Source organism: Malus domestica, chromosome 04 (genome assembly GCF_042453785.1).
Source record: "Malus domestica chromosome 04, GDT2T_hap1".
In the NCBI taxonomy this organism is placed as follows: Eukaryota; Viridiplantae; Streptophyta; class Magnoliopsida; order Rosales; family Rosaceae; genus Malus; species Malus domestica.
In genome coordinates, this window is record NC_091664.1 from 9,384,017 (window position 1) to 9,410,527 (window position 26,511).

Consider the following 26,511-nt stretch of genomic DNA (forward strand, 5'->3'; position numbering starts at 1 on the left):
AAGCCCATCAAAGACATGATCACAGTCTGTAGACAACAGTAAAAATAGTGAATATCTTAAACTTAATGCAGAAGTTTAGTGCTTGCAGAAGAACCTTTCTGCTTGCAGTAAGATTAAGTGACATGATTTGAATTGGTGTAAAAAGAAAACAAAATTGGTATTTAAGCCAAAGATATTGATTCATAGAGATTGCAGATCTTGGAAAACTCTATTTGCAAGGGCCAGAAGATTTCTTTGCATTCCTGCAAAAGCGAATGATTAATAGTGCCATAAATTCCTAAATATTATGTATTGGTAAGTGATAAGAGAGAAAGGTAGAACCTGTCTCATAGGATAGTGTTCTTTGTAGAGCTTTAACATCAGGTGTCGTATGAAAGACCACGCCAGTAAGAAAACAGCCAGCTATAAAAGCCGTCAAATAACATGCGATAAAGAGCAACAAAACGGTTAGTCCAAAAGGAGACATAGCAGGCTCAATGTTAATGGCAAGTGGTGCTCCAACACACAGATAGTGGAGGCAAAAATGGCCGAATAGCATCACATATTTGGAGACGAAACCTGAAGGTGCAATATATAAGACAAGTCAGAATCTCTCCAAATGTACATTGTGTTAAAATCAATATTATCCAGAGTTGGTGTATCATCGATTCAAAAGCAAGCCTGCAGCAACTGGAAGTGACTACAATCTGCGGAATGCTGGACACCATTCCCCTTAAGTCAACAATCTCTTTCCAATGAGAAATAACGATAAGAATGGTGTGATAAATACTGCAGAAGCAGTAGATAATGATGCCATGACAATGCTCAGAGGGGCCACTGTCGGGTCCAGTCAGAAAAGTAGCATAGTTTGAGACTGGGCACCATTAACACAATATTCCAATATAATCCCAGCACCTGATCACAGATATAAGAAAAGGTCACACTTCATTCTAGTGTTCTGACAGGGAGGCAGGGTGAATCTTCTTACCTACTGGAGTTGGAAGACCAAATATTGCTACCGCGATAAATCCAAAAACATATCCAAGGAGTGGCTTGACAAGAAATTGACCAGTATAACCAGCTAGAACAGATGTCGGTCTCTTAAAAGCTTTGAGGAAATCCTTCTCACTGGAATTAACCCCAACTGCAAACATCAAAAACCCTAATGCAGGTGCATAGTACCTGGGCCGTAGAAAAAGGTTTATGTTACTTTAAAAATGAGAAAAAGAATCCACTTCTTTTGTATGCATATCTTTCCACCTACCAAAAAACATAGTCTACAAAATATTAAGATGAAAGGGGATTCTACAAAATATTGGCTGAATATAGTTGTTTAAGTCTTGGCATGTAAATCACCTAAAACTCAACCTTCTGTGGAAGTAGCTCACTTTCACTAAACACTTTCCAAACAAGGTTTAATGATGACCAACCAATTCATTTAAACAAGGTTCAAGAACCTGTTGGTAAACCTTGTGAAAGTAGGTGGAAGGACAAGAACCAATGTGTACCAGCAAGGGTTACATGTGCATGCGCACATTGTCATGCCACCATGGCCAGTCATGATCGACTTGTTTAAGGGAACAAGCCCAGGGTTTGGTGCCCCAAAAAAATGCATTGCAGTAGTTGCAAATCACAATGCTGTTTTATCGACAGCACAAAACGTTTAAGTTGATAAAAACCATTAAATGCATTGCAGCCGTTGCAAATCAAAACGCTGTTTATCGAGAGCATAAAACTTTAAGTTGACAATAATACCATTAGCTTTTCTTAGCATCTCTTCATCTGATTTCAGCGCAATTAAAGATTCAATTTTCTAGCATGAAAGAAAGATTTGAGTTTCTATTATTACTACAAGACATATATGTTTGCATCATCCTAATGATGATAAATTTGATGTAAGGACGTGAAAACTTTGTCCAAGTAGTAACCAAGAAACAAACAAAACCAACGAACAATGTCAACTAAATCTCTGTCACAATGTCACTTAGTACTAGATTAAATCGTCTGCTTGGATTACTCTCAATAAGTTTTATTTTCTTCCAATTAAGCACGTGAGCTCATTCCCACAGTTACTTATAACGTATCTTCACTGTAAAACTTTCACAAACGGAACTATTTTAATGTTCTAATCTTCATGTGAAGATCAACCCTAGGGCATCAGATATCATTTAGTCGTCCAAATATATGAAATAAATCTATGGTTCATCATGAATATGCTACTTGTTCAAATGATTTTCTGTAGGGATACAAATGAAGATTAAGAGATTGAACGGTTTCGATTATGAAATTTCTATGGTAAAGATACGATATTTTCAAGTGAACGAATGGGTTCGTCTCCTACTGGGAATGCAAGTATTATCCTCAATCTAATCTATTCGCGTCCCGACGTGCCACATTCTCTCTTCCCACTCTCACCCCATCACATTGCATAACCAATGCTCATGTGAGCCTTCTATCTAGTACAATCATGTGAGATGAATGCAATACCAAATTAATAATGATGGCTTAGTCCAATTTATATCTAGAGTAGAATATATTTGTATCAAAACAAAACGAAAACAATATTGGAACAAAAAAAGAGTCAGTAACAGAAAGAAATGCATCTGCGATGGTCCGGATGCATAATTGACCCGAATGCGAATGAAAAGAATCCGACAAGTTCTGCAATCGCATTGTACACAACAAACAAAAAATGATATATCTAAACGAAAAGATTATATTTTTTTATTCAAATAAAAGAGCAGAAAAATGCGAAGATAGCTACTTACACGGAGATATCGACCGAGAACGAAGGGAGCTCAGAGACTGTGAGATTGGGATAATGGAACAAAGATTTGGCGGCTGGGTTTGAGGTGGATGGTGTTGATTTAGACGTCGGTGAATCTGTAATTGGTAGTTGTTATTAAGAGGAGCATGCAGTTGCACTTGCAATTGCAAAGCCATTTTTGTGCATACTCTCTGCACAGCAGGGAAGGAGAGAGCTGAGATAAAAGTATACAGTCAGTCCACTAGCCAATACACTGCCTATATTTGTGGGTCAACGAATTCCGGGCCGGATCCAGGTCTGCCTCCCGGCAAATTAGGGTGGGCACATTCGTGGGTTTATAAACCAGCTCAATGAAATTTGTTTGGTTCGGTTGGGTTGTAAATTAAAAAAAATTATTTTTGAGGAGAAACACCACCATCCGTACAGTAATTAGATTGTATTAGGTTGAAGTATTATTAATCCTATTGAATCCGACATCCGAATATCAACAATTCTTAAACATAGATCTATTTTACATACACATATATATAAATATAATAGTTATTAAACACGCTTGGTTTATTTATATTTATGAAATTTAAATATTAAGTAATAAATAATGATTCTACAACACCAAATTCACAAGATAAGTTTAATACTACATTAGGGAATTGCTATTTGTATTAAAAAAATCTCATTTTGTGCTCCAAACTTTCTATAATTAAAAAGAAAAATACACTTGTGAAGAATGTAGAATTGGATTTTAAAGTGCTAATAATAGTTTTCTTACATTATTACATGAATATTTAGAGTGCTAATTTCACTTCACTTCGCTACATGTATTTTAGATTATTTGTCACTTATACTCTCTTTAGGAATAAGAAATAAAATAAATAATCAAAACCCGTTGAACCGCTCAACCCAACCCACCATAGAAATTAGAATCGTTTGAGTAAGTTGATTTGCACATTTTCTTGAGTAAAAATGAGTTTCAATAATGTAAAAATATATTATGAAGTAAGCCACCAAATATATGTCCAACGATCTCAATCCATAAATATATAAAACTAATCTTAGCTTAATTACGTGCGTAGCCTCAATTTTAATTTTCAAAATCTTTTATGGCCGCAACTTGCTTAATGCTTTACCATTCCTTTGACAAAATAAAACAAAAGAGTAAGGTCATCTCTAACCGAAGGGTCCAAAGGGCCAGAGGGCCGAAAATAGCCCTAAAACCGTCTCCAACCAAGGGCTAGGCCAGAGGGCTCTGGAATCTGGAAGGGCCCCACGAGATCGGAGAGGGCTGGAGGGCTGGCTGCTTTCGGCCAGCCAGCCAGCCCCGGGCTGGCTATTTTTTTTTTTTAATGTTTTCCTATTGCTGTCGGTTATAACCGACAGCGTTAAAGAATAATTTTTAATACTGTCGGTTATAACCGACAGTAATAGTTATTCAAAGGAAAATTTTTTATTTTTAATTACTATTAGTGTCAGTTATAACCGACACTAATAGTTTGAATTTTTTTGAATATAACGGCTTGTATTAACTTTTTTTTTTATATATATATATGAATTTAAACTTCTTTTTTTCCCCTTTTTTTCCTTTTCATATGAATCAAATTTTGTTTCATATTTTTTTTCAATTCTATTTTACAAAATTTGTTTCATTTTTTTTTAAATTCCATTTTTTTCCTATAACTTCTATTTCACAAAATTTGTTTCAATTTTTTTTAAATTCTATTTTTTTCCTATAACTTCTATTTTACAAAATTTGATTCATATTTTTTTTCATATAACTTCTATTTTACAAAATTTGTTTCATATTTTTTTAAATTCCATTTTTTTTCCTATAACTTCTATTTCACAAAATTTGTTTCATATTTTTTTTCAATTCTATTTTTTTCCTATAACTTCCTAGGCCATTTATACAACATTAAATTAAATTAAGTAACATGAAACAACATTAAACAATATGAAACAACATTAAATAACATTAACCAACATACAAATTATACAACATAAAAAAACATTTAGCCGTTAGATTTGATTTAAATTGTAGTTTTTAAATAATAAATTATGTTTGGCCCTCGGTTGGAGACGGTTTTTTGTGACAGGGCTAAAACGAGTCATCTGGCCCTTTGGCCCTTGGGTGGAGACGGAGGCCAATATGACCCTGTACTGTTCATTAAAATATTAATATCTTGGGGAATCTTGGAGGGCCAGAGGGCTAAAACGAGCCCTCTGGCCAGCCCTCGCTTAGAGATGGCCTAAGGGAAGTAGATATAGATTTTGGTACAATTGTTAGGAACTTAGGACCATTTGGCCAATGTATGTACTGCGCTGAAGGTTACTTAAAGAGTTGTCTCGCGCCCCTAGGTATTCTCTATCTACTTACATGTGTCGGTTTCAGGTACAAGTACTCTTTTATTGAAGGTTGTTCGATCTTTTATTGAGAGTATGACATAGGTTATTTCAACGTCGTGGCGATTGGTACTCCAACATTGACTCGATGCATTTTCTCTACCTCTTCTTACCTTGAAAAATCAGTTTGAGCAGCTTGTTCCTTTGGAACGTTAGCATCATCTTTCTGTAGTTCTGGCGTTCTACATTCTGGTGGAAAAGTCATATATGGTTTATTAGACCCCCTGCTAATTTCGTCGTTAGAATTAGATGGGATTAGACTCTTGTCCAGCTGAATCCTAGTAAGTAATGCTATTTTACTACGCAATATTTTAGATTATTGTCCAGGCCAATCCTAAATACTAATATATGTTTGTTGGAACTCTGGACTATTATTAAGATTATATTACATTTTAAGTATCACATATACTTTTAACTTAGTTAAAAAAATCATGACACGAATTTTTTTTTCCAAAAAAACTCCTTCGTGCTTACCCGACAATCAATCTTCGAAATTCTTTCAGGTTGTTACAAATGGATGACAATCCAACCCAGAAATTTCAAGATAAGGAAAAAATTTCTAAGAAAAAGAAATCTTAAGAATAAGAACCCAAGCCAAATGATGAAGTTGCTCCGTTAGCGGCGGGATTGCGCTTAAATAGTCCCACTTAAAGCTGATTTGGTATTGCTGTGCTTTGAAAAAAAAAAACTGTTTCTGCTACGCTATGAGAATAAGCTCATTTTTGTTGCTTCACGTTTTCAGTTTTATTTTTCACCAAAAACTATGAAAATAAGCTGTTTTTAAGTGTTTACCAAACATTTTTTTGAGCTCAGTTTTTTTTATACCCACTTTTTATAAAAGCACCTTAGTTCCAAACCAATACTTAAACTAAGAACCAGCTACACCAAACGTGACCAAATAAGGCCTCTATACAAAATATAGTATTACAATTTAGTAATTTTACTCTCTACTTATAAGCAAGTAATATCATATTTGACTCACATAGAGTACAAATTCGACACCTAATTATAACTGATTGATTATGTATGAAAAAACATAAGGAAAATAGCCATATATAATGACCACATATTAATCATATATCAATGCCGAAATGATGACATAACAACAACACAATGATGATATAATGACAAATAATAAATACTGATTATTTTTACAACGAAATGTCAAATATGTTTATTGTAGTTAATTTTCTCAAACATTTGTCAAAATACTAGTCCAATTTACTTAAAATAGAGGCCAACCTTCCAAGTAATCATCACCTACAAATAAGAAAATCTTTGTAATATATGATATTATATGACAAATATTTATTGAAAGAATGATATATTATTTGAACAGATGATAATTATCTATTGCGTTGGCGATACTACTTGGAGAAGGTTGAATAACAGGAGAAAGTTAAAAAAAACGCAACCAGAAATCCAAAAAATTCGAACAAAAAACACAACATTTAAATATCAGGACCAGCTGCAAGCACCTTAACAGAAAAGAAAAAAAAAGAAAAAAAAGAAAAGCAAAACCCAAACAGAGGAGACCTTTTACACAATAATGTCCTGCATTGAATGCCCTGTCTCTTCACATACTAGTTACCTTTTGCCTAACCATTTATTTTAACATTATTTTTGTGTGGCCTTGATTTGGTAGATCTCAAAATATCAACTCCACCAAGTCAACACTCATCCACTTGAGAAGGTCTTCGCCGAAGCTACCTTATATTGCAGGGTGTACCATGCCCATGGTTCCATGGTCATAGGGGTTTTGGATCACGCAGGTGGGACACAAATGTGAGATGTGAGGTCTCACCTGAAGCATAAGGCAACACACGTTAATGCGATAAAGAGATTTTTCAGGGACAAGGATTGTCTGCCCTCCTAGTTGTGGTGCCCTTTCATGCCCTCCTATTTTGTGCGATCACGGTTAAGCCACGTCAACATTTTATATTAATTTTTTAATGAGATAATAAGACAAAAAACAATAAAAATATAAAATATTAACGTGGTTTAACCGTAATCGCACAAAATAGGAGGGCATGGAAGGGCACCACAACTAGGAGGGCAGACAATCCTTGTCAATTTTTCAGTGTGATCGTTATAAGAGATAGTACATCAAGTGTTATTATATAAATTGTAGGATATATGTGCTAAAATATTATTAACTTAAAAAATAAAATTTTACACCACTTTTATTAAAAGATGTGGTATACCATTTGTGTTTCCGTTTCAATAATTTTTTTCTCTTTACAGAAGGCTAGCTATCGTGTGAATGATGGCATATTCGATATTTTGCATATACTAAAATTTCTCCTTTTTGTGAGTGCACTACCAATTTCGCCCCAAACTTTGTCCGCACAAAAGAATTCTTCTCGTCCCCAAAATGTTCCAAAAGATATAAAGTGGGAAAACTATTTCTTAAACTAATCACCGCGTGTAGATTGAAAGGGCCGGAGTGGTTTTTTGGGAGAGGGGGGATTAAATCAACAGATTTAGAGACGATTGTTGTATTTAAACGGAGGGGAGGAGTTCCCCGTCACACGGCAGCTCCTTCGTGTGGTCCCCGCTCGCCTTTTGCACCTGATCAAAAGATGGGAAAAAACCTGACACACCACACCCCTCTCAAGCAGAAGCCACGTGACAGACCTCGTGATGTTGACAACCGTCGACGCGTGGCAACACCTTATTGGACGATCACTCTATCCAATCGTACGGAGAAATTTCATGCCTCGGCCCCTCGTACGGACAAAGACTTTTAAAATGAACCATTTTTACGTTGCCCAACCGGTGCTCCAAATTTACCTGCAACTTGTTGTCACAGCGACGGTCCGGATATAACTGGCAACAGACAGGAATGTTCACTGTTTTCGCTTTAAAGCTCGTCACAGCCGAGCCGGCCAGTACCGGCAACAGTTGGTTGTCGGTCACTTTTTCCACGTGTCACCAAAAGACTTGATGGCATCGAGTTTCTGTGCACCCCAATAAAGGGTTTCAAATTTTTTTTCACCGTTGGGTGAAGAAATAGTGAGTGGGTGACATGTGTAGGCTGGGCAATTTATTCCCTTGTTTTTTACTTTTTTGGGAGGTGTCCATTAATTACCAAAAAAAGAAAGGGAGATGATGGATTAGGTTCAAATCAGATGGCCTCCTTTCCCTTTTCATTTTATTCCATGCTTTTTATATTTCCTCAAATATACTAGTTTACATATGTTCATAGGGTTCTCCTCTTAGACTTTGAGACCTAAAAAGGAAAAGAAGAAAGTAGGGCAAATCAATCTGTCTCTATTAATCTTTACTAATAATTCATCTTCTTCCTCCTTAAATTATTTTCCAGGGTTGCAGGGTTCTCTGGTCTGCCCCCTTTCCATATTTAGAAACCCTTTTTCTTGCTGTTGCTTGAGATTTTTCGGGAAATCGGCTTCTGGGGTTTTCCGGAATTCGATTTTCGTGTTCGGAAAGGTGAGAAAATGGTGAGGGGGAAGACTCAGATGAAGCGCATCGAAAATGCAGCGAGCCGGCAAGTGACTTTTTCCAAGAGAAGAAATGGGCTGCTGAAGAAAGCCTTTGAGCTTTCAGTCCTGTGTGATGCTGAAGTTGCACTTGTGATCTTCTCCGCAAGAGGGAAGCTCTATGAGTTTTCGAGCACTAGGTACGTTTAGAACACAACCATAATTTTATGTTTGATTTTGTTTTCTAAATCTGGCATTTTATTACGATTTATATCTTGTTGAATCTCAGTTTTTGACTGTAATCGATGGATAAAAGCTGCTTCTTGTGTAGTACGTGCAGCAGATAATAGATAGGAAAACGTCTATACTACCAAATATTGATCAGGCCTTAGATGTATAGGATCTTTTCTGATTCAATTTTTTGGTGCTACTTTTGTTTCATTGTTTTGCGTTTGGGTTGAAAGTTTTCTGGGTTTTAATTAATTGGGTTTGCTTTTTTATCTTTTGTTGCTGATCTTTCGCTCACTATATTTATTCAAGGGCCGCAAAATTTCTGGGTTTATTGAACAATAAAAAATAAATCTTTTAGATGTATTTCTCTCTACCGCATGAATCTGAGGACATAAATATGTACAGTAGTTTCTGCTATATCTATTTGTCATCAGTTTTGATTTGTTAATTACTGAATCTTTGTGTTTGTAGATCTTAATTTATTGAATCTAAATCAGTGATATACAATAGATGGTGTAAATGAACCCGAACAGTGGAAAAACAACTGATAATATAAGGTGAAATAACTGATAAATAATCTTGGAATTTTGTTCAGTACTGTATCTGAGGGACCTCTGGGCAATGGCTGTACTTGTCTTAAAAATCAGTATACAATTACCTTAATTTCATTTCTTAAATTAAATGTCAGTGTATATAGCTTTAGTTCCTGGCCTCCCCATTTGGTATATTGATTAGTACTTAAAATGAAGGGGTCTCTTTTCATAATCTCTACTGCAAGAGATACTCTAATTATGCAACGAAGACTTAGTTTTAATGATGTTATCGTCTAATAAGTACTTATAACGTTTTAAATAAAATCGCTACATGTTTAATGACGATTGAGACGTAATATCGTTTTCCCTTCAACCAAAAAAATATAAAGGGGTCTCTTTTAATAATCTCTACTAAAAGAGATTCTCTAATTATGCAATTAAGATTTAGTTCTAATGATGTTGTCGTCTAATAAATACTTAACGTTTTAAAATAAAATCACTACATGTTTAATGACGATTGAGACGTAATAAATTATCAATGATTTATGAAAGAATCTCTTCTCCACTCAGTAAATACAATCTGGTAAAGTTAAATTAATAATCTTGTTTGAAGTATAAGATGAGGTTGATTTGTTACCAACAATGATTTCTTTAATATTAGTGTTGAGAACTGCATGAATCTTGAGAACTGATTGATCCACATCGTGTACCCTAGAGCACACTCCAAAATATTTGTTCATTTAAAAAGTTTAATATTATATCTAAAGTACTTTTGCTAAGAGAATCTTCTTTGTGATTGAGAAATAATAGAAAGAAAAAAATATTACGTATGTGTTCGAACAAAATAGCATATAAGGATGGCTTACAGTAAAACTAATGCAGAATTTGACTATAATGGATATACAAATGTGTTCCAACTAAAATGAGTGCAAATATACCATTTGCTAGCTTCATTTTATCATATTGCATGCTTAATTAGGACAAGAGAATTAAGATCATCATTCCGGTGTAATCAAATATTGGTAAGGACGATCCTGGGTTAGGGAGGATTGAACTTAAAACCTCATGTACATGAGTGGTTGCTCTTAGCTACTTGAGCTACAATCTCTTTGCATAACAATAATTTTTGTTAACCATGCCTACTAAGAAGTTGTTCAATATGGAAAGTGATGTTCACACTCCATTTCTAACTTGTCACACTCCTCTTTATTTCTAACCATAAATCAAGCGAATTCAACCGCCAAAATTAATTAGGAGCGTTTGAAAGACTAAAAATGGGGTATGTTTATCATTTCCCATTCAATATATAAACAAGAGTACTAGGTTTCTTTGTTATTTTCATCAACAGAAAAATGTCCTTTTAGGTTATAAATAAATAACATCTAGAAACTATACCAAGTTAAGATGTTTCCATCTAGTAGACTAGCGCTAGGCGTATGTATAGTTTAGTTTTTTAAATATCCGTACTTTTTAGATATGTTATATCTTTACTTTTAGATAATTCTTCCATTCTCCAGGGATGACCTCATTTTCCCTATGCAAATAATATATACTTACCATACAAATTTTCTAATCGTAATCATGAATTTTTTTTAATCTTCATTTAAAGATCACCACTACAAACAAATTATTTGAGTTGGAAATCATTTAATCATTCAAATGTATAGAAAAAATCAATGTTGTTGGTACTAAGTAACATATTCTTGATGAACCATTCAAATGTGAAGATTAAGAAGTTGAACGGTTCCCATTATGACACTTCCACATTAAAAAAACATAAAACATTCTCCAAGGGGGAATGCAAGTATTATTATCCAAATAAATAATAACTAAACAATCATTTACCATGCAGACGGCGCTTTACTGTAGATTCAAAAAACAATAATGCCTATTGCGGGTTCAATACCCACCCATCCCCTCTTCCGTAACATTTAACAATTTAACTCACTAACGCTAAAAAAACAATCATTTGCCATGATCTCTCTCCCAACCTCTACCTTTTCTAACATCTTAATTTACATTTGTACTTCTAAAACTTAACTCAAGTCTCATTTTAACCTTCTAAAAATCAAATGTTTTTGCCTTAACTCCATCGTGTCTCAATTTGCCCATATCATCAATTTCATTAATAAATTATTCAAAACTATTTACCCGTCACAAATGACACATATATCAACTACAATTGGTCCTATTTGTGCAATGTAAACAATTTAACGAATTTCTTAGTAAACTTAACGTTAGGGGCACAATGAGACATGATTTGAATTTCATAGAATTAAGACTTGAGTTGAGTATAAATATGGCTTTTTTAAACACATTCCCAACGAGTTGTTAGAATCTGGAGAGATTTAGTTTTTTATTCTTTCTCTACTATAGCATGGCCTTCAACTCGATCTAACCTTTTCTTAAGTCTCTGTAAGTGTACTTTCACCTTGTTAAAAAACCTTTTGCATAACTTGAGTAAGGGGTGCCCGGCGTGGCCTTCAACTCGATCTACCCTTTTCTTAAATCATTGTGTGTACTTTCACCTTGATAAAAAAACCTTTGGCATAACTTGACCAAGGGGCTAGCACTGTGCCCGACCTGACTTCCCTTTGGCCACTGAATTATGATATATCCTCTCTTTCCATACTCGATATATATATATATATATATATCCTCAATCCATAATCTTATATATATATATATAATACTTAGTCATCTTATTAGCTTTTCATTTCAAACTCCAAATCACGACGTCCATGGCTTGTCACTGTTTATGAATTATGAATACATATAAATCTATTGCCCAACTTGAAACTTTTATTTGGGTTTAGTTTTGAAGAATTACTTTGAAAAATCTTCATATATAATTGAAGAATTAAATGAATAGTGGATCATCAATCTCACATCTGGACTTGCATGCAATTAGTTAATCTTGGTTAACATATTTAACTAGCACTGTTGGTGGTATTCTCATCTCTTCTTGTGCTTTCAGCATCAGAAGCACAATAGACCGTTACCAAATGAGAGTGAAGGATCAAGGCCAGCTCACTACTAAAGCATTTCAAGAAGATATGGAGGTAGTTCGAGTCAACTGCCATTTACACACTCGTTCTAACAATCCTTTCATACAATTTAAAAACATTAATTCTGGTGCTATATAATTGGCTAACTTTTATTGAAGAACTATCTTTATATAAAAACTTAAAATTAGACGGTTCAAATCATAACTGAAAAAACGCAGCTGACTCCACAGGGGAGATGGTTATCCTCTCTGGAAGGCTATTACATATATAGCTTCTTTTATCTAAGGCAATGCCTTTTCATTAAAACCTGCATCTGCATGCATGATAAACGTTACTAAATTTTTGACAATTATTGGACTGCATGCAGCATGAGACGAATGACACTCAAACCTTGGCCAAAAAGATCGAGTCTATTGAAGCTTCTAAAAGGTTTAATTCGCTTCTTAACTTGAAATATTATTTTAAGCTTGTTTTAATTAGTTATGTACTATATACTGCAGTCAGATTTTCATTTTGGTCGGAGATTATAGATAAATGCTATACGTATGGTGTAGGAAGCTGTTAGGTAATGATTTGGAATCATGTTCCATGGAGGAATTACATCAGACAGAGAACCAACTGGAGCGAAGCTTAAAAAAAATTAGGGCCAAAAAGGTACAGATTACATGAGTTCTATATAATGCATTCTTTTTCCTTCTTATGCTCTACACATCTGGTTTTCTTTATAATTATCATTAATATATAGGTCATCAATTTTTTACAAGCAGTGATACAGATTTCATTAATACGAACATAACAAGCACCAGATGGTGCCAATCGGTACATATTCTTGAGTGATCATTTTCCTAATCTGAAGGTCATATCGAACAATTAACAATAAAAGTAAACACCTATGCAGCCACCAAACCACTACAGTAACTATTAGACACTGGTGCAAATATACCACAAAGATGATGACAAACGCCTGCATCCATAGCCCACACAAAGCCACCACTGAACATCGAGGCCACAAAAACACCAAAAATACTAAAATCTATGCCTAGAAGGGTTGACACCGAGGGCGAAGAAGGGAGCCAGTGATTATGGGGGAGGATTGTGGAGGGGAAAACTCACAGGAGGAGTGCGTGATGTACGTGAACAAGGATAGGAGGTTGAGGAGACGAGGGGATAGGGCTTTCACCAACCCCAGCAAGAGCAAGGGATCGTTGCTGGAGGCACTAGATCTAGGGTTTGGGTTGGTGGACAAGAGGGTAGTGTTGAGAATGAATCTCATGTGTAAAGCCCAACGGCCACGCATGTTTCATGTCTTCCCGTTTGTGTTGCCCACATGTTAGGCTTGAAAATTTACCATACACGAGGGCTTGTTGAGAATGAATCTCACATTGATGGGAGGAGATACCATGTGAGACCATGATTTTCTAAGCCCAATACACCTGGCACTTAGAGTGGCTAAAAGGATTGAAAAGCCCTTGAAGTGAGATCAGAGGTACATGGGTATTCTGGATCGGATAACCACATGCCAAGATAGTCCGGCACGGATCCATTAGCTCTAAGCCCATTACTTATTTTCCAAGTAAGGAAACCCTAATTCAAGTCAAATTACGATATCTTGGGATTATGCAATGTAATCATAAGCCTATTAGGATTGGATATCTTATTCAAGATTCCCTCCTAGATAGTCTCCCAATTTAATTGGGATTGCGTCTTCCAAGATCTCTGTAAAATACCCTACCCTAAGTATTATTCTCTCTAAGTTTGTTATGATCCAGGACTCATTCTCTACGAAGGATGCACATATTCTCTCTACACACCGTTCGTCTATACATAGAAATGGATGAGCATCTCCTCCATGTCTAAGCCAATGCACCTTCACCGATGATGTATTTTGATGCAGCACACATTATACATACTCACTTTCTTAGAACTACACTAGTGATTTGATTCTCCATCCCCGCAGATATGTAGGCAGTCCCATCAACCCCCTTCCCTCCCCTCCCCCCAAATCAACCTTATTCTCCCTTCGCATGAGTTAAAGGGAAATTCCTCCTAAATTACGCCTCCAGTCGTGGAAGTGCGCAATTTTGGTTCCAAAAATTGGTGCTTTCATTGAGATATGAACTCATATTTCTCTGACACACAACCTCTACCAGGACTAACGACGAAAGCCTAAAAATCCCAATGGAGCTTTGATTAATGCTCCAGGAAATGAAGCAAGGGCTCTTTTCCCACATAGCGTTCTTCTACGTATTAGAGCCAAGTGTTTAATTCCTACCTTTTGTTGTGAAAGATTTTTGTTTTACGTAGTATTGTTATGAAGTTTGCGGCTTGGGTCTGGTTGCCAAAGGAGCAAGTTTTTTATTTATTTATTCAACTAAATATTTCCATTTTCTTCAAGAGGATCTTCTTGTGCATAGAAATTGAATGACAAGCCTAGGCGATCCTAGACTCCTGGGCCAACATGATAGGAGGTAAAGGTAGGTTTGGCTCCGTGTGGACCAACACCTCAACACACAACCAACTCGTAGACCTCTCGTTTGAAGTCTACAATCAGCTTTCATGAGTGGCAATGAAGCTTGGACACCATTCCATTCTCCACAAGCTAAAGTGCAAGTATTGGTTAATTCATAGGACATGAAAAGTGTGTTGGCAACTCTAGAGCAATGAGGGACTTATCCCAAGAACATGAAAAGTGTGTCTGTAATTGCAAACCCCCTAAGCATAGTTTCAACGCGGAACATGAACCAACTTTGGTGCGGAGTAAAAGGCAATCAACAATCTGCCTATGCACAGCAATCCACTTTGTGGACTAAACTGGAATTCCTCAAACATAATTGGACATAGAGGCTTATATCAATGGAAAGCTACCGATATCTTTCTATAACATTTTCCGGCCTATGATTCCAGTCCCTAATGAAGAAATATTGTCATTTAACTACGAGCAGCACAAACAAAGATTTTCTACGGATTTGCATAGTTCACCTTTTCAAGTTCAAATTGCGATGTAGAAAATAACTCGAAGGCCCATCTGTCAAGTGAACAACCTTGGCACAAGCTATGGTGGTGCTCCAAGATGTAAGTACCTTCGATTACTTAATTGTATACATGATTAAATTTTGAATTTTACATGATTTATAGATCTCATACAAAGACTGGGGCATGGAATCATAATGAGCCACGCGCATGAGTTTACACTCTAACTTGAGTTAGCCTTAATCATGTGTGGCTCACACCAAATCAGCCTCTAATTGGTTCAATTATAAATTCCATCAATCCACCACAAGCAAGTTTGCTTGGTCAAAGAAATAATGTCACATGGAATGAATCAGGCACATAGCATGGTCTAACATCGTGAATTGCATATTTAGAATAGAAACCTCAAATCTTAAATTGTCGCTACAGATGACCTAAGGAATGTGAATCCTTGCCACCTAACAACAACTAGCATCCCTTCTTGCATGAATGTGCACGTTTTGATCCTCGAATGACTTTGTTCTTTCTTGCATCATATTTTTGCTGTACACAACATCCCTCAATGTCCCAAATATCACACAGCTCTGCAACTTTGCAATAGTGCAAGTATAAAAATTCAAAGTAATAATGTCATAGGAGTCTCGTGTGATAAAGCCTATTCCATGGTGTTCCGGTTACCAACTTAGGAAACTTGAGTCATATTAAGCGTGGTTACGTTAGGCGAACTATGAACATTGGAACATCGCCCCGTTGTCCAGAAGCTTACAGTGCACCATCTGGCTTTTGTAAAGTTTATGCAACCTAAGAATTGTGGGTTACACACTCAAACCTAAAGTATGAATACTTCTATCCCGGATCATGTACTAAGTTAAGTATGTTTTGCGGCGATCTTGTGCCTAAAGTAGGTCCGAATGAGGCATCTAGATTAGGAAATCCTCAAGTGGAATTTTATTGCAGTGGAGCTTGATTCCAAGAAGTAGCTTAGCAAAGTTAGCTAAGTGTAATATGATTAGAAACACTTAGGTTTGACTCATATAGAGTATGTCAAAAGGATTCTGAAGGTTTTTTCAATCCCACGTGCGAGTGACCAAGCCCCCAACGAACTTTTGATTCAAGATTCATTACAAACAAACATGTAATTTGGGCTGGAAAGGGAACCCCTTCTTGGTTACACGTTGCTATAATTAAAATCCTCAGACCTAGAATGGGGCAAAGTTAAAGAATAAACGGAATCAAAGTCATGCTCAACCTTTCATACAACACTTAGATTAATCTTTTGTAAGTGTTAAAACAATCATCATTACTTAACCAACAAGGTTATTGAAACATATCCAATTGACATCAAAATCTGGAGGGCATTTTGAACAAGATTTGTCACTTTCTCATCCTTAATCCGATTGATGCATCAAAGAAAGTTTCGGAGCAAGAGATTTTTCATGGGCCTTAGACCTGGTGTTGGAGGACTGTGGTACTCTGATCATCTCAGTGGATCTTTATAAACTTTTATAAGTTTATGGATAATTGTTTTTTTTCAATGTTATCAAGGGGGTTTGAAGCTACCTAAGCCTACAAACTTATTTGTGTTTGACACCACCACCTATTAACTCTGAAAAGATTATTAGATTAAACTATATTATGTTAAAGGGAATCGAAGGATGACAAGCTCTTAAGTATTTTACTCTAACAAGATTAAAGGCTTGAGTGAAATAAACTTATTAAAATATCTCTAAAAGCATCTAAGTCCTAGGGACAAATAAAAAATGGTGCATTCCATCTAGCATCTAGCTTTTCAGCTATGCATTCGAAACTCTGACTAGGGCTCTACAATATGGTTGGGAACTCAGAAAGATCAAATCTTTGAGAGATAAGCAAGCAGGACTAGTTGGACTTTGCTAGCTTTGGATCATTAAGTTGTTGAAGTTCAAAGGTCATTCCAGTGTGTATTACAGAAAAGGTCATTTTGGCATGATTCGCTCATGTCCATTGATAACTATCCATCTTTGAGCGGAACACACTCTCAGAAGCATAGCTAGAGGCATTTGTGGGACCATTTGGTGGCACTAAGGGTAGTTAGAATGACCGAAAAAACCCTCAAAGTGAGATTAGAGCTCCATGGGTATTCCAGATCGGATTACCATAGGCCAAGGTAGTCCGGCATTGCTCCATTAGCTCTAAGCACATTAAAGATATCACTTGTCTCTCAAGTAAGGAAACCGTAATTCAAGTTAAAATTAGGTTATCTTGGGATTGGAAAATGTAATCATAATCCTAAGAGGATGTATATCTTATCCTAAATTCTCTCCTCGATAGTCTCCCGATTTAATTAGGATTGCACCTTTCAAGATCTCTACGAATACCTTAGTTTGGTTATTTATCTCTCTTAGTCTTTTATGATCCAAGACCCTCTCTAACATCTCCAAGGAACTTTGATGACACAATAAACTCTTTCTCTACAAGGGATGCATATATACTCTCTACATTCGTCTACGCGTAGGCATGGAGGAGCATCTCCTACGCACCTAATTCAAGGCACCTTCGATGAGGATATATTTCGATGTAGCACACATCATACATGTTCCTTTCTTAGAACTACACTAGTGATTTGACTCTCCATGCTCAGAGATATGTAGACAATCTAATTTGGATTCAGTCACACCGCCCAATCAACCTCATTCTCTCCTTGTCAGAGTTCATGGGCAATTCCGACTACATTACGCTTCCATTTGTGGATGTGCACGATTTTGGTTCCAACAAGCCTCGCATGGGTTTATAAATAAGTTGGACTACTCCTCATATTTTCAATTGATTTTATGATGGAACCTCAACTTTCTTTAATAAGGGTTTCAAAAGAGAGAGATATTGAAGCTGACTTTATTCACCTTTTGTAGTTTACATAATAGGTCCCCAATTAGGTGTACTTGATATAGCAATCGTTCTGGATAGGAGGGGAAAAAATAAATAATTAGTAGTTCTAAATGGCAAACGTTTAAGTTAGGTATGTTTTATTTGTTGAAAGTGTGAATCTCATGATAGGAATAAAAGCACACCACAGAGTAGTGCACAAATGTCTTATTAATTTTCTTTATTAACAATAGGATTTGTCAATTATAGTATATGAAAATAAGGATCTTTCCTGCAGAAGATTGAAACTTAACTACTTAAAGTATCACAAAAATTGGGTTGCTGTTCCTACTGATTAGCCACCGAAAAATAATTATTAGACTTACACTTATCTAAATTCAATGAAATTTTATATGTAGGCACTAAACACACACAGGCACTCACAAATATTTGAGATTTTTGGAGTTGGTTTGCTATTTAAATTAAATCCAACAAAAATAGAACAACAATGATAAAATAATGAAAACAAAGTTTTGTCACAAATTAAGAAAACGAGTTAGGGGTAGTGCTATCTACCACCAAATAATCATGCAAACATGTAATGTTTCGTTAGAATCCTTCTATTTCCGGATGAAGATGCTCAAGTTGGCTCACTGTTAGAACTCAACTTATTACTCTCTCTCTCTCTCTCTCTCTCTCTCTCTCTCTCTCTCTCTCTCTTACGTAGTATGTTAAGAGAATGATGTTTTCAACTTAACTTAGTTCCTAGCATGCAATCTAGAATGGCGTGTTCATAGTTTAACAAATAGAAATCATTAAGAAAAAAATGAGCTTGAGTCATCACAAAGCATCATAAGTACTGACATTGTCTTACTTGTCTTAGAAATTAGTTTATTTATTAATCACAATTAACAAGGTACTACTTTAGAACATATGTAAGTCCTCATTCGGTAAGAGTTCATAACCTTCAAAAGGTGTTATAGTTATCACCAACATGACTATTCAATTCTAATCAAAGCCAATTAGTAGTGAGAGTTGTGGTATCCTTGGCTAGTGGTAGACTTAAAAGCACACCACAAAGTAGCACACAGATGTCCTATTGATTTTCCTTATTAACACAAGGATTTGTGAATTGTAGCATATGAAAATAAGGGTCTTTCCTGCAGAAGATTGAAACCTAACTACTTAAAGTATCATAAAAAATGGGCTGCTGCTCCTACTGGCCAGCCATTGAAAACTAATTATAATTCAAAGAAATTTTATATGCATATACTAGACACAGAGGTACACTCACAAATATTTGGGATTTTTGGAGTTGATTTGCTATTTTAATTATTCAACAAAAACATGACAAACGAAAATGAAATAATAAAAATAGATTGTAGTTCACAAGTTGAGAAAACGAGTTAGGGAAATTGCCATCCACCACCAAATAATCATGAAAATATGTTATGTTTCATTCATATTCCCTTTACTTCTGGATGAAGATGCCCAAGTTGGCTCACTGTTAGAACTCAACTTACTACTATTTCTTATGTAGTATGTTAAAAGAATGGTGTTTTCAAATTAACTTAGTCCCTTGCATGCAATCTAGAATGGTGTGTTCATAAATTTAACAAGTAGAAATCATTAAGAACAAAAAAAGTTTGATTCATCACAAGGCATCGTAAATACATGCGTTGTCTTACTTATCTTAGAAGTTGGTTTACATGTATCGCAATTAACAAGTACTACTCTAGAACATATGGAGGTCCTCATTTGGTAAGGGTAGGCACACACATATTCATAGCATTAGAATCCTGAATATGTTTACTAAGTATGCATCCATAGAAAACACAAAGAATTCATCACTGACATAGGTAGTGAACTAATTTTCATCTTTCATAAAAGAAATTCAAACAAAACGTCATAACAAACTTGCAATCATAATCGGGACTTCAAAACAACCCCTAACTTTTGAAAATTTAGTTGCACATAATTCTTAAATTAAACCAAAAGAAATTCATGAGTTTGAGGAGATAAAACCAAAAGAAGAGAATGAGGTCTCTTCTCTTCTTTGATTCTCCTCCCTGCTGCCTTGCTTTCTCCACATTCTTGCTGCCTTTTTTCCTCCTCTGTCCACTTAGCTTCCTCTCTTTTCTTTTCATAATCTTCTAAATGTGTTATGTTTCCCACCATCATGACAATTCAATCCTAGTTAAAGCCAATTAGTATGGAGACTTGTGGTTTTTTAGCTGCAACAATTGTGGCTGCTAGGATTTATTATGTTTATTGCTTTCATTGCTTTCTTGTCAGTTACAAACTGCTTAGCATTTTGGAATCCTTTTAGTGTTAAAACGGACATAACTTCTGGAAAAATAATATTAACAAGCTGTAAAGTGCTCCAGAAAACAGACATCCGTAGCTTTCCAAGCATATAAGGCTCATTCTTTGATTCATTATGAGCTATTTGAAACTCGCAGCCAAAGTCAGCTGATCTGCACAGGCAGTTTTGATGAATTTGCTATTTAAAACCCCACTTGTCTCTTTTCCTCTACTTTGGTTGAAAAATCCTACAAAACAAAATAATAAAGTAAATAGCTCAAAAATATAAGTAACTGAGTAAGAAAAGACAAGTGAATTTGATGTAAAATATATATAAATATGAGCTTATCAGCTACATCAATTTTGGCTGCTAGGATTTATTGTGCTTATTACTTTCATTGCTTTCTTGTCAGTTACAAACTGTTCAGCCTCTTAGGAATCTTTCAGTGTTAAAACAAGCATAACTTCTTCCAGAAAAATGATATTAACAAGCCGTAAAATGCTCCAGAAAGTAGACATCCGTAGCTTTCCAAGCATATAAAGCTCATTCTTTGATTCATTTTGAGCTGTTCGCAACTCACTGACAAAGTCAGCTGATCTGTGCAGGCTGTGCAGGCAGTTTTGACGAATTTGCTATATAAAATCCCACTTGTGCTCTTTTTCTCTTCTTTGCTTGAAAAATCCTTAAAAATACAAAAACAAAGTAAATAGCTCGAAAATATAGGGAACTAACGAAGAAAAGAAAAGTGATTTTGATGTAAAATATACATAAATATGAGCTTATCATCTCACACCGGTGAATTAACCGACCTTGCATATTTTATAAGGAGTTGGGCCACCTTTATTACTGCCAATTGGTTTTGGTGTGTAACCTCAAATTCTTTCAATATGTGTTGTCTACATATCAATCTTAAAATGGCCTCTTACTTGACATGAGAGAGTGTGTTGAGATTGAATCTCACATCGAAAATTAAGGGAGAGTTGAGTCATATATTTTGAATCATTACTAAAACTTACTGACATGTAATGCACTTTGTTTTTCCTTTATCAGCATCAGTTATTGAGGGAGCAAATAGATAAGCTGAAGGAAGAGGTAATCACCAGTAGAAGTTTCTGTTACATATTATTACTTGCGTGCGTGTATGTCTATTTGTCTGAAAGTGCTGATGTGCCATGTTCTTAACCTTGCCATGTTCAGGAGAAAAACCTATTGGAACAAAATGCAAAGCTACGGGAAATGGTAATATTCCAGATTCTCTCTTAACAATGTTGAACATCAATATTGTATACACTCCTATAGTTAATGCGATTCTTGGCCACTTTCAATTAGGGTTTCATGATCTCCAATATCAACAAATGAATCACTTTGATATGCATAAAGGCTACTGTTATCATGGTTAAGTTATATTGTTGAACTGTAAATTTGATCATACATGCATTCAAATGAAAATCAACATAATTCAAATGGCCATGATTCGTAATCTAACAATATAAACATTTTATATGCCATATATATAGCATTATAAATCGACTAGAACATTCATTGTTGTCTTGGAATAAGATGAGTATTATTATTAAAACTTGACATTGGATATGTAGGTGTTAATTTTGGTACGTAATTAAGTACAATATTCTTGGTTAACTTTTTGTAGGCATAATGAACCTAATCAAAATCAAAATCTAATCTAACTATACTTGGGAATAGTAAAAAATAGCATTTTGTGAAAGGATGGAAATTCGAATATATACATAAATTTTATGACTATTAATTGTTTCAGTGTGGCATGCAACAACTTGGTCCTTCGAGAAAAAGCAAGCATGGAGATGATCGTGAAGTATTCCAGCCTCAGACACCAAATGTGGACGTGGAGACGGATTTGTTCATCGGGCCACCTAAAAGACAACAAAGTGGCCGAAAGCCATAGGATGACGACGATGATCTCAAATTCAACATTGTTAATAATAAAAGTTTGCTTCAAAAATCTGCCGCAGCAGTTCCACAAAGCTTCCTGATGGCTGTACGTGATTTTGGGCGTGCGTCTAAAATAATTCTGAAGTAAAACAGTTAAAACATCTATATAGTGTATGGATTCACGGAAAATTCTAACCAAGGCTAAATGCATACAGTTAAATGCGTGATTATTTGTTTTCTTAACACAGTACTTTAACTGAAACAACATACATTTATATATAATGTGTGTGTGCAACTGTATTTTAAGTAGTAAGAGGATCCTCTTAGGATTCACTTTGTGGGAATCCAAGAGATCTCCACATCTTAGCCGTTCATCATACATTGTATGGTCATTTTTCGTTAGATATTATTTGTGTTCAATTTTAAATAAAAAAAGTCAAATGATTTTTTACCGATACACTAAATAACTAGGATGTGGGATCTATCCCCACAAAGTAGATCCGGATGGGATCCAATTCCTTTTAAGTATGTTAAATTGAGAAACGAGATAGCTAACCTAGCCCAAGTTCTCGAAAAAGAGTTCCATTCCGCGTACTCGTATTGCAAGCAAATCCGTAGTTCTGGTTATCCCACTTGCCGGAGCACACTATCAAGAGTCTCCACCTGTATATCTAGATCCATTTTTCTGTTTGGATTGTACCAACTACCCTCTATGGAGTGCCCAGACTTTACGTACCGCTTCTCCGCAGCCGCAATTTCATGGAGTTTATTGGTGGTACCAGCACAGTCTGAGCAAGCAAAGGAGGTAGTTGATACGATCCAACTTGACAGATAAATACTGGTGACATTAGAGATAGTAGATGGAGGTTGAGACGTTAGCCATGAGGAAGAAACAAATGGTGAAATTAAATCTGGGCGAGCAAAAAAAAAATGAAGTATTGAATGTAGCAGGAAAGATGACTGAGGTTAGTGTTGTGTTCACTTTTATAGAAGGGACTTGCAAGATAGAGATGGTTGACAAGATAAACAGAATACATGAGATAATTACAAAATTATTGAGATGAACATCAGATATGGTGGACATATTTAAGAGATTTCAGATATGGAGCAAGAACTTCAAATGGATTAGGACGAATTTACCTTAAAATTAAAAATTTTATTCAGTTTAAAAATATTTAAGAGATTTCAAGTTCACATCCTCCTGTTTGAAAAGAGAAATGTTAGTTCTCATCCTCATCCTGCAATGTTTCACGATGATAAAATCATCAATTTTCGTTGTTCTTTAAAGATTAATTCTCTCAAAAATCAATCAAATTCAAAATTGTTTTGCCATCTAACGATTATCTAATAAATACACAAACCATGGTATTTAGATTAAAAAAAACAAAAATTTGACTTCTTTTTGGTTGATTCTTTAAAAGGTGAATTTTAGTAAGTAAAGATTTTTAAATTAAACTGCTTTCGGAATACAATCATGACTTCTTTTTTTTTATGGTCAAATAAAACACACTTTTTTTTTTGTCAAATAAAATCATAATATTTTTTTGAAAACATATTAAATTATCAAACGTCCTCATCATTCAAAACTGACTTAAAGGTGGTCTGAATTTCAACTGGTCGGATTTGTCTAACTCAAGGCCCACTCTTAATTGTGGTCGTATTATTTAGGCAATTATCGTTGGGAGATTAGTAATGTGGGCAGCTTACCAAACACATTGAATTGGGTGGGTTGTATGATAGCTACTTTAGTTTACTACTGTGTTTAAGAATGCGTAAATTTTAATAAAGACTTGAATATCAGTCTATCGTTATACGCGATATTTTCTTTACACTAAGTAATACTGAGTGGTTTGAAAAAAACTAATTGTTAGATTTTATATATAGTGATTTAATGAATTTTTACAACGGTCAAATCCAGCATAAAATTCATACCATTAAGTAGGATGTAGCATCTATTGAAATATCTCACATTGATCGTATCTTTAAGAAAATAAGAGTTTAAATATTCACATTCCCACTCATACTAAGACCTTTTGTGATAAAACCTCACATCTAATGGATTGTGTAGTTGGCAATTACAAAGTAAGGGACAATATCGGTATTGTTAGAGTGGGTCTTAGGCCCATCTCTTTGATAATTTCATATGGCATCAGAACCAGGGAGCGGCTCTGTATTGGCACGCGATGGGTGGGTCCTCTTGGCTCTGCGCGATGATGATGGGTCCATTGGCCCTGCTTGTAGGGTAAGTTTCTTTGGCTCCGCGAGGCTTGGCTTCTTTTCTTTATGTCCCACATGAAGGAGTGTATTGAAATATCCCACATCGATCATATCTCCGACAAAAGAAGAGTTTAAATATTTTAACCACACTCCAACTAATACCGAGACCTTTTGTGATAAAATTTCACACCTGATAGATTGTGCAGTTGATAATTATCAAGTTGAGAACAATATATCGGTGTTGTTGGAGTAGACCTTAGGCCCGTCTCTCTGATAATTTTAGAGCATCAGAGCTGGACCTTTTTATACAGCAAAGAAAAAAAAAAATACTTGAAATAAACTTGCAATATTAACTCTTCTTTTTCTGATAAACTATAGTTGGATAAGTTGACATAAACTTTTCTTTTTCTGATGTTGATAATTCATTTCAGTATATACGTGAGCTTTTGTAACTTGCAATTAACTCCTTAATTATAGGGAGTCGAGAAGTGACTTATTAGGAAACGTAAATCCATTTTGGTAGGAAAATCATTTTGTTTGGATACAGACTAATATGTAATGAATACAAGTATTATAAAGTATAGGAAGCATTTAGTCCACAACACAGACTACGTGTGACTAGTTGTGTACATAACACTCCTAAAACTTAGACCAAAACACAAATAATTTATTTGGTCCACAAAATATTCAAAATTATGATGGCAAGATAAAATTACACATCTTCAAAAGTATCTATATGAATTTCCATATCTAAAATATCTATTAATGGAACTCTGTTTGCGAAATGTTGAAGTCTTGAAGTAGTCTCGATAAACAATTGTTCTAGGATTATGTTGGAGAGATCATCTACTTGAACTATATTTTCTAAACCACATGTGTCAGTTAATAGTTAGACTTCTTCTTTAAATCATTAACGAAAGATTTCAACCACCAACCGCCACAATAAGGCGCGCCCAAAAATATGATGTGGCAATTGATGGCAGGTTTACAAAATATGATTTCCTTAGCATGCCATGTTTTTATGAGAACTTTAACGAAAAACTTCTGGTACTGTTTATTTTAACGAAAAATCATATTTTTACACTAAAAAGTCAATCATGGCACTATTCACTTTACTCTTTATTTTATCTTTATTGTTAAAACTCAAAACTTTCAAGTCATTTTCATTAGTTTTCCTTGTTTTTATTAGCATGCGATTGCGTGCAGGTGCGCCTTGAGGCAAGGAATCTCGAACGCCTTAGACACAACCAGAAAACGCACATGCTTTTCCTGTTCAGGCGTGCACAACTCCGGAAAAAGCACATGCTTTCACTGAGAAAGCATAAGGGCACTCGCACCAAATCTGAAGAGTGGGAGATGGAGTGAGTTGCAGAAGCAGACGATGTTGTGCAGGGCCGGCCCAGGCCCAGTGCGGGCATGGCGACCGTCCAAGGTCCAAAATAATTGGGGGCACCAAAATTATTAAGGTGGTATATTTTTATATGTTTTCATAAGAGTATAAATTTATAAAATTTGGTTCAATGACAAAGAAGTTTAACTAGAATTGGTGGTGATTTTGTTGTTTGAAATTAATGAGGAGGTCGTAGGTTCAAAACACCATGTGTGCTCGTGCCATCAAAAAGTTTAATTTTGTACAATTTATTACTTATACATATCAATTAAAGACTAAAAAATATCATTATTTTTTTAGTCTCATATTGACAAAGTTAGTAAATAAGAAAAAACACATCACCATTTATACAAAAACACTTAAAAGTTCATATGGAAAACAAAACTCATATCTATCTACTTGTAAACCCAGAGTTTTTTTGTTTCATTCTCACGATACAAAATAAATTAGTTTTTCCTTGTTTCTAAATTATTAAGTTTGAAGTGCTTTTCTAAGTATAATTTTATCGATACCTTACGTATG

At 35.2% G+C, this 26,511-nt stretch overlaps 2 protein-coding genes across 2 annotated transcripts; one reads left to right on the forward strand and one right to left on the reverse strand.

The window, feature by feature from the left end:
- Positions 1-27: 27 nt before the first annotated feature.
- LOC103444763 (probable sodium/metabolite cotransporter BASS6, chloroplastic) lies at positions 28-2,860 on the reverse strand. The gene is made up of 3 exons (XM_070820326.1): positions 2,748-2,860; positions 968-1,161; positions 28-894 (listed from the first exon to the last, which is right to left on the reverse strand). Exons 2-3 carry the CDS (start codon positions 1,131-1,133, stop codon positions 830-832), a joined length of 231 nt encoding a protein of 76 aa, XP_070676427.1. The 5' UTR covers positions 1,134-1,161; positions 2,748-2,860; the 3' UTR covers positions 28-829.
- A 5,500-nt stretch (positions 2,861-8,360) lies between these two features.
- On the forward strand, positions 8,361-22,823 carry LOC103444762 (agamous-like MADS-box protein AGL19). The gene is given in 7 exon segments (NM_001293849.1): positions 8,361-8,783; positions 12,325-12,409; positions 12,723-12,784; positions 12,910-13,009; positions 21,522-21,563; positions 21,669-21,710; positions 22,249-22,823. Coding segments are annotated over 7 exon segments (660 nt in total). The 5' UTR covers positions 8,361-8,601; the 3' UTR covers positions 22,396-22,823.
- Positions 22,824-26,511: the final 3,688 nt, after the last annotated feature.